Raw genomic sequence first — 9,968 nt, 5'->3', positions numbered from 1 at the left:
CTTAGTACCATTTACGTGACACTGAAACATTATAAAACAGTATATATATATATATATATATATATACACATATATACACACATATATACATAGTGAAGTACAGGTTTGCCAACTGATTAATTGTGTGACGGGACGTCTACTAGTTGACAAAAAGGTTGGCTGAATAACCGAGAAACATCTACACAAATGACTGCATGACTGACTGACTGACTGACATATAGACAGCTATTAAAATGCAATGTCTTGTTTTACACCAAGCCCTGAAGCAAGCCAGCTCCGTCACTCACCCAACCAACGTACAGGACAGGAGAGAGCACAGGAAACAGACTGTTACATCGACAAAAGTGGGAATAATAATAATAATGATAATAACAATAATAACAATAATAATAATAATAATAAAAAATAGGTTATTATCCTATAATACTCTCTTATTTTACCCCACGTATTGATTATCCTGCCACAGGCCGACATGTTCTCAGTTCTTATACCGTCTCTGTAATAGGTCATTAGATTTTAAAGCCCAAGTCAAGCGAACAATGTTAAATAATGGGCGGGCCATTTTACCTAATAGACAATATTTCCACAAAATACAATCTCTGAACTATCTGAGCAGAGATGAAAAGGCACAGTGATTATGATGGATTGCAATTAGGTATGCTTCATTCCAAGGGAGAACAATACACTTCACATTCCAGGGTGGGTAGCAATTCAATTACATCAATTTGAGAAGTACAATTACTTTGGGGAAGATAAGGGGAACATACTTTCAAAATCCAATGTCCTATGCTAGGGAGAAAAAAAGCCTTGAGAAGGAGTTTCTTAATTAGTTCATTATTCATCAAAATAGGATTTAATTAAACATTCCATGATATGTACTCTGTATTTGATTCCACACGTCACACGCAGTGCAGCCTCTCGGCGGCTGAGTCGCTGATTACCTCGAGAAATATTTGGAAAACTCGCTGACCTTCAGGGGGGATGATGAGTTCTCAGATGGCAGAAAAAGAAACAATGGGGGTTTTGTGAAGCTGGTACTGATTTACAGTTTTCTTCAAAAAACATTTTTGCCAAAAGTCACTGAATCAGTAGCAACTGAACTGAACTATGAATGGAAATCACTGAAGAACATGATGTAAGAACACAAAAATATGCTGAATGCGGACATGTCTCCATCCATCTTCTATCTTACTTCACTTTATCACAATGGTGTTTACACAGAGTTAACACAGAGGTTCACATTATCGTGCCTTGCCTCGTTTCTTTTATTCACTTACGGCACTTAATTGCTGATTATTACAGAAATAAGTGTGTTGTCTAAACTCATTTTCTGGCCACACCACAGCATTGCTATAAATACACAATGTCTCCCACGTGAAATGGGCTCACTGTACTTCATGAGCCTCGCCATGTGGTATCTATGGTAACCACTTACAGTAGAGGAATCTGAGCATGTGTGCATGTGTGTGTGTGTGTGTGTGTGTGTATTTCTTCACCATCAGGAACTAAATGTCTTTACAAAAATAGAAAGGTGAGAAATATGTGGCCAGTGCCTCTAAAAGTGACTTGAATGCTGCCGTAGTGTCGGTTTAAGGTAAAGTTAGAATTAAGTTGCATGTGCATGCATGTGCGAGTGGTTGGGTGAACATACAGGACGCATTAGTATATGTGTTTTTGCATCAGTAACCAGACTGTCGAGGTCAAACTTTGTGATTCCATAACTTTTATAAAGTAAATCATTTGAAAGTCTCACACCCAACAAACTCAACCTAGTTCACTTTATAGTCACTCCTCCTTAAGCATGATGTGCTGCACCACCTCTAGTGGATTCCATGTCAGGGAAGAAAAAAAAAAAAAGAAATTCCACTGCAGTTTCCATGGAAACAGAGCCATATCATAGTATGGTAAAATAAATGTTGATTATGAGCAAAATAGTTGTCCTCACTGCCTCGGCTGACCTCTTCACTGACAGCAGCCGGTAACTTCAAAATAAACTGTGCTAAACAACTGCCAACAGCCTGCAGTAAAGGAAGAGGAGGAGGGGAAAAAGTGTTCAAATAACTCTGAAAAGTCTAAGAAAAAAAGACTTTATAGCCTCAAGGTTTGTTTTTGATAACAGGAGATTACTCTTGGGGAACAGAGGTGGAATGGATCATCCAGTAATCAGAAGGGTTGGTGGTTCGATCCCTGGCTCCGCTTGCTTTCATGTTAAAAGGTCCATGGGCAAGACATTGAACCACAAAATTGCCCTTTTACCCGTTTCACTGGTATGGGAGTGGGGTAGCGATAGAGGAAGACTATACTATATTTATAAATGAGTGAATTGGCGAAAGTGACCTATGGTGTAAACTGCGTTGAGAAATCCATACGTCTAAAAAAAGCTACCGTCCGTTTGTCTTTTCTCCAAATCGCACAAAACTGTCGACACCACACTTGGACCTCATCTTTCTACAAATACACAGTTGCAAACATTTCACACAGAAACGGAAACTGCAAAAAAAAAAAAAAAAGAGTATTTATGAACACACACAACAACACATAACACAAACAGGAGCAGGGGATAAACAAAACATTAAAATGTCTGCAACGAGCCATCAATCTGCACTCAAAGGTAAGTTTTAACTCCGATAAATCTTTAGTTTCTTTCTTCCTCGGCTGACATGAATACTAGAGGAAAAAAAACAGGGAAACTTGAGCAACATAAAATTGCCTGCAGTGAAATACAGAGAAGACAGACCAACACAAGTTGAAAGAAACAACAAATACCGTGGTGGTGTCTATTTTCAGCCTGGGTTTTATATACACACACACACACACACACATGCTGTGATAGTTCATCTGTGACAAATATAGCTAAATGTATGTGACATGCATTCATTTACAAAAATGCTTGAAAAACCATTAGTGCGCATGCAAAAATATCTTATAAATACACCAAACAGTAAAGGGCCAGCGTGTGCCGAGGACCAGCCATACATCACTGGATTTATTATATGTTGTGTTCCTTTAAGGCTTATTTCCTCATAAAGCACAGAAGTAATTTAGCTGATGCTAACATCTCTCGTAGCCATGGCAAAAGTATCAGTGTGGAGTCTGCTGGCCTGCAGAGAGACGACCTGAGACTGAGACGATCTGATTATAGGCTTGACTTGCAGCTGGCTGTAAAAGTTTACTATTTATTCTTGCATTGCAAGGACTGAAAAACTGAAAAAACTGAATCGATATTACATCATTTTACCCCTTTTTGGTTTTCTACAAACAAACACATGCATGAAAAGCAGTTAAAAGCTTAAGAACCGGTCAGAGCAAGACTTCTGTCTCTCGATTGCTCATGTCCAAACTAAAGTGACCCTCTGAATGTGGGTCTCGCTGTGTTTCAGTGGCTCTTAATCTTTGTAACCTGCAGGCGGCACAGTGGAATGGCAACAATAAAGGCCAACCGCTGTGTCATCTTCCTGTGTCACCGACTAAATCGTCACCTCCGATGCCAAGGCACCAAAAGACGGAGTTTTTGGCAAAGGTGCTCCAACAACAAATCCCTCCCCTCCTTCCATCACGCCATCCTTCTTTCCACCCGTTCCAACTGTGGCTAAAGCTGACACCCACCCAGGACTCCTGTCAGCAGTTCTGGCAGCGATGATCAATGTTCATCGAGGATCAGTAAACAACCGAGAGAGAGAGAGAGAGATGATGAGAAAAAAAACGTGTGGATGGAGGTAAAGAACTGACCAATGATCCATTTTTGGTGCTTGCTATAGGCTGGGTGGGACAGTGCAACCTTGAAAACAGCAGGTGGTGCCTCCTCTGGCAGAGGGAGGGTAATGAGGCATTAGGTTTGGCTGATGGACTTCGTTTGTCCAGCTTACCTACACTTCAGAGGTCTAAACCACCATCATTACGTTTCGTCCGGGACAGATGGAGATCCCGGTCAACAGTGGCCCCTCGGTGGTGCCAGGACTTACACGGAACTCAATGTAATTTGGCACCAAAGCACTTTAAAACCTCACAATTGATGGGGCTGTTTTGCCTGTAAGTTAAGAATGATGGAATATGTCGAGGCAAATTCTGAACTTAATGAGTAGAATCAAACCAATGAAGCTTTGCTGCAGGAAAAAAAACAAAAAAAATCGTATTAGTCGGTATCTCAACTTCTCAGTGAAAGACCAATCAGTGTTTCTGATTCATCAATATAATATTGAAAATAATTGTTTTTTTCTACAGTGGAAAACACATCTTATGAATGTTATGTTGTAGGCGTTTAAGTTGTTATTGTTAATGCTATTAATCAGTCTTTTGTGTTGAGTTAACCTCAGTATTTACATATTGTCATTTAAGTACAATGTTGTTGTTGTATGTCAAGAAAAAAGTAACAAATTAAATCAATAGTTTCTAACACTGGTCATCAGATTTTGGGTTTTCTGAAATCTTGTTGAGTCTCACTGACCTACATATTCTCCTTGTCAGTGATTACAAGGCCATCGCTTTAATTTGCCTTCCACGGGCCTTTAATAGAGCTCTCCTGTTAAGTTAAGGGGCTCTAATCAGCAATGTCAGTGCTTTAATTGCAGCACACATAAAAGAGAAATACACAGAGCTCTTTTAATTACAGGAAAAAGATAGAGTGCAAATTTTATTTCTGGCTGACAAATTGTGTTTGATTATAGTCTAAATGTCACGTAACGGCACAGGTCAAAGGCTTTTCACCTCCACTTTACCAGCTATTACTGAAATTTACATGCTGTACAGTTTAATTCTGTCTGAAGTTAAAGCACAAAGCAAACAAATAAGATAATAAAAGGGTTTCATGTCAGCACTATCTCATTATGTCATTGTGTCCTCTATTAGAAGGTGGGGTTTGGCCATGACTTAAAGCCTGAAGAGAGACTTCATGTCTTCATGTTGGACCACACACCTTTCATTGAACATCCCAGTTATTCATGTGGAACTTAGGAAGAACACTGCTCTCTAGATGTGGAATAAACTGCAGGAAACACTTAGATTAGACACATTTGTATCCTTAGAGCAGTTTAACAACTCTGACGAATACGCTTCTTGTAATAATGTAACCATTTGAAGTGAGAGCCCTGCTCTAAACTGGATTCCGTGGGTAAATAAAGGTTATCTACTACATTAATTCCTACAGAAGTGTTTTTGCTTTGTTTTCAAACCAACTCTGTGAGTTTTGTCTTCTTCAACCATTTTAAGCCACTGTCTCGTCCTTTTCCTCGTCTGTCTTGGATCAATATCTCACTGTAAAAGAAAACCCTGACTGACCAGTGGGGTCATCCTTTGTGACTTTTGTTTCTGACAGCAATTTACAGTACTACTTACTGCAGTACAGTATTGTCATGTGGTTGCATCAGAGCGTGGAGTGTCACTATTTGTTGTTGTCAGTTAGATAGATATAGAGATATAGAGATATAGAGATAGATAGATAGATAGATAGATAGATAGATAGATAGATAGATAGATAGATAGATAGATAGATAGATAGATAGATAGATAGATAGATAGATAGATAGATAGATAGATATTCAAGGACACATTGATGACAGTATGTCAGTGCATGGAAATGATGCCACCATTTTGGCCGTGTGCTTTGGCAAACTGCCGCTCCATCTCAGCAGGGCTGGACGGATATCAGACAGTCGATCGACGGGAGGCGTCACCTGCTGAGAACAGACCAGGTGCAAACTCCACAGTACGACCAATACCTGGAGAGGTTTGTAAAGCACTGCTTAATAATCCATCTCCTTCAGACATGCCAAATATGTGTAAGTAAAAAATAATACATGAGAATTGATGGCACTGGCGGTATCATGTTGCCAGTATTTGGTGAGGTTTTACACACAACAGCTTTAGCAAGAAGTAATTGAGGACAATCAGTCTTAAATGAGAAATGTCATTGGTCGAGATAGAATTTTGAGCACAGCACTTTACATAGGCGCACCTTGCTTTGTCTGCAGTTGTGCAGTGCATAATAAATATGATACATGTGTGTATGCACGCAGGAAAACCAAAAGCTTTTCCACATCCAGTGTTGTGCACTCATCGCGCATCATATTTTAATTGCAATTACAAAAGCCATGGTAGGCAATAGACTGAGGTGTGCTATCTGTGTACTCGCAGGTGCACACGCAAACACAAACACACACACACACACACACACACACACGCTGTCTTTCATCCTGCCAAGATGCCAGCAAACAATGTTTGCTGGTATGACGCAACAAAAATGAAGGTTTTTTTTTTTTTTAAAACACACTGCAGATTTTGGGCATCCTTATATTTGCATAAACACACTATGATAACCTGAAAATGTGCATTTACTATATTCAGTGCAAAGATGTAGATGGGGAGACAAAAGCGCAGTGCCAGAGTCCTTTTGGGAGCATTAACAATGCTGTAAATCAGGCATTAAGAACAAAACAGCAGGTCAACACATTTGTTTCCTTGAATCTGTGCCAGTACCAAAGTGATATGAACATCCACGCACTGACATTGAAGGGGTTTCAATGCAACATAGTCGTTTACTTCGTACTCACAACGCCGTGATTGGCCAAGTGCCCTGTGCTTCTATCATGTGTTTGCACTCTGATGGAGTGAGAAAGTAAGATGTGAAAATGCACGCTTTAAAATAAGCCACGGTATATGCTTGATTGATAGCGGCCATGTCCTAGACCTGTACATGATGTAGATGGATTAGCCTGCTTTTTTTAATGCTTTTTGATGCCAGACACTGAAATCTGCTCCATTTTTTGTTTTTTATTCACCTATTTTTATTCACCTACTTTTTTCTTTTTGATAAATAACATAATTGACATAAAACATGGTGACAGGCTCATTAAGAAAATACAGCATGTACCAAATGTCATGAGTGTTGTCCATGGCACACATACTTAACCAGGAACACTGTGTTCTTGGTGTTGACTGCAGGTTACAATACAAATACCATGTCCAAAGAATAGTTCTTAGCAGGATTTTTCTGTGCAACTCAGCCTTTTGTGATTAAGATTTGTTCCACTATCATATTGGAGAAAATCTCTTTAATAACTCCTGTGTAGTAATTACAAACTTTTAATTGTATTTTACCTTGTGTGTTTGAGTAGATATGGTTATTATTATTTTTTTTCATTCAGCTGCCAAATTAATTTTCGTTTCTTAGAAATTCCCCATCAACCACCTGCAGATAAATTGCCAATTTGTTTTTGTGAATTTTAATTACAGCGCCCCCATCAGGTCAACGTGGGTGCAGAGCGTCTTAATCATTCAACGCATTACAAAATGCTAACGTTACCACAAGACTATGATGTGTAGTCGCCAAGTTCACAGGTGCTTTAGCCTACATTCAGTATATTCCTGGTAGGATCACGTCTGTTCTCATCTGTCAGGTATAAGTGTAGCTGCTGTGACTCCCACACAGAGCTCACTTCCACATCATCTGCCTCTGATCCCACCACATCCATGATGATTCGCGTCCAAGTTTACAGAGATACAGCGCACACCCATGCTCACCAGTGCGTGGAGTCACAGGCGATGCGAGTGTAGGCTCCAGTGCATAGGCTGCTGTTCTGCTCCGTGCGTCCCCGCTCTCCTCTCCACTCCACCCCGAGGCATTGCACTGGCACCGCGCCTCTCAGTTTATTAAGCCACGCTTCTCGTTTTCCCACAGAGCCCCCGAATGCGTGGAGATCGATGAGTGAGTTAATGTTGGTGCGATCATGCATTTGCAGCACGGAAGCCCCACATTTTTCGTTTGAGACAGAGAGTCACTGGCTGCACTAAATTCAGCACCATGGACAGCGTTCATAACCGGCAAACTCAGACTCTTTTCTTTCTTTCTTTCTTTCTTGTATGACATAACTCATCTACACTACAATAACATGTTTATTAATTATTAATTAAAGTACAAGCTCAAACCAACCAATGTCATCTTGTGAATTGCTTATTTTCTGTGTAACAATGGCCTAATTGCAACGATTCCTTATTGATGTATCAATATTGTGTGGTTGTAAGTTGTAAGTCATGTATGTTGAATGCTTTAAATACTATGTTTTAGGCTGAAGGGGTTGCCTACATGTATTTATTATGAAGCACTTAAATAACACATACACTTTTACAGTAGATAAACCAGTCCAGACTTGAGAGCAGAGGGGTCAAATGCCTTGCTCGGGGGCTGACGTGCGTTTAAAAGAGCGACACACAACCACGCCTACATTTTCCACCTCGTCCCCGTGGATTCGAACCACCATCTCATCTTTCCCTGTCATAAAATTGCTGCTTCTTAGACACTCACACTTAATACTAAAAAAAAACAAAAACCCGGGGAGACACCTGTGTCCACCTTAGTGACTTGTAGACTCGGTTCCCCTTTAAATTCGCCAGGCTGGGTTCAACCTCCTCAGCCACTATACCATCAGCAGCGGCAGCGCAGCAGCGGCAGCGCTGCTTCTTGATGTTGTTGTCGGGAATACGCATGCGCCCGGCATTGGAATTACTGCACTGGAAAGAATAAGTTGGACACCGTCGGTCCTCACTAAAAGAAAAAGGCACACAACTTAAGTATGGCGGTGTTCAGAAGAAGGAGAATGAGGTGTTTATGCGTCTGGTTGTTCCCCCTCTTAGTTGCCGTGGTGTGCGCCCAGAGGTAAGTGGAATGGTCGCAGGAGGCTCCACTCATTCTACTAAGTGTGGTAATGTTACAGACGGCATTGGAAATACTAAGACACTTCATGTGTTCAAGAATATCTCGTATTTAAATCTGATGTCTCCTCTTTTCTCTCCCTCAGTGCCGGTGTCAGTGACCCTAGCAATATGTCTTTGGTTAAAGAAACGGTGGATAGACTGTTGAAAGGTTATGACATACGACTGAGGCCAGATTTCGGAGGTAAATGAACTCGTATTATCTCTCAGCTATGTTCAAGTTTGCGCTTTGTCAGCCTGTGTAATAGCGCCGGTGCGTAAATGACCACGACAATCGCCGGATAACTCAATTAGGTTCGCTGTTTCGGGGGGAAAAGTAAAAGAGACAGCTCATTTCGGCATCTGCAGGTGCCACAATCTGACAGAGTGTGATACAGTCGAGGCAGAATGTGTCAAATCAGCCCAGAATAGCGACATTAGGAGGGGACACAGACCATGATTTGATTCCACGATGAACGTGGATGATAAAATACTCCAGCTCATTTATTTGAATGAAAAAAATCACCGCACTAGAAATGTGTGGCTGTCAAGTCCTGATCCACGTCTGATGGGATTTTAAGACAAATTGATGCCCGAATTCTTGATTCTCTTTAGGCTCAATTTCAGGGGCTTTTACTGCGAGAGACATACGTTAAACGCCAGATTAGATCATTCAGCAACTTTTAGGGGGAATTACCTGCACTTTCACCACATATCGTCGCATCTAATCCCACCCGAGATTGAGCTTGTAAACTATTATTGGGCTGACAACAGCTTCTGTCACACGCACACTAAAGGCTCTACTGTATCTCTGTTGCTTACAGTTGTTGTTGTTTTCTGTCCCAGGTGCTCCGGTTGGAGTGGGGATGAATATAGACATTGCCAGCATAGACATGGTATCAGAAGTAAATATGGTAAGTCAGCTATTATAACCTTTTTTTTTTTCTTTTAATAAAAACTGCCCAGAAATGACCCCTGTTGTGTGTAACATACTAGGGGAAATACCCTCAACCATTGGGGGAACCCCTCTTAATGCTAGTCTCTGCCTGTGTGTGTGTGTGTTTGCCCCTCATCATCATTCTCACAGACTAGAGCACTTGGAAACCAAAAGTCAATGTTTTCATATTGTTATTTTGTTTCAGGGTTGGGATTTTTGGATAGATTGGCATGCAAATGTGAATTTTTATTCATAATAAGATGATGGAGCATCAGTGTAAATCAACACTGGATGGGGATAATACAAGTCAAATGGAATCATTTTAAATGCTTTAAAGGGAATTCCGAGG

General features: G+C 40.6%; 1 protein-coding gene across 1 annotated transcript in view; it reads left to right on the top strand.

Annotated features, from left to right (window-relative positions):
- The first annotated feature begins 8,261 nt into the window (after positions 1 to 8,261).
- The window catches only part of LOC131458754 (gamma-aminobutyric acid receptor subunit beta-2-like), a 48,412-nt gene continuing 46,705 nt past the window's right edge, over positions 8,262 to 9,968 (top strand). The window contains exons 1-3 of the mRNA XM_058627988.1: positions 8,262 to 8,647; positions 8,790 to 8,887; positions 9,529 to 9,596. Of these exons, the coding sequence (XP_058483971.1) occupies positions 8,565 to 8,647; positions 8,790 to 8,887; positions 9,529 to 9,596 (249 nt within the window). The 5' untranslated portion in view covers positions 8,262 to 8,564. The remainder of the gene's footprint in view (positions 8,648 to 8,789; positions 8,888 to 9,528; positions 9,597 to 9,968) is intronic.

This window comes from Solea solea, chromosome 4 (assembly GCF_958295425.1).
Source record: "Solea solea chromosome 4, fSolSol10.1, whole genome shotgun sequence".
Taxonomy (NCBI): domain Eukaryota; kingdom Metazoa; phylum Chordata; class Actinopteri; order Pleuronectiformes; family Soleidae; genus Solea; species Solea solea.
Note: the sequence above shows the minus strand (reverse complement) of the source record. Positions and strands in the feature narration are given on the sequence as shown.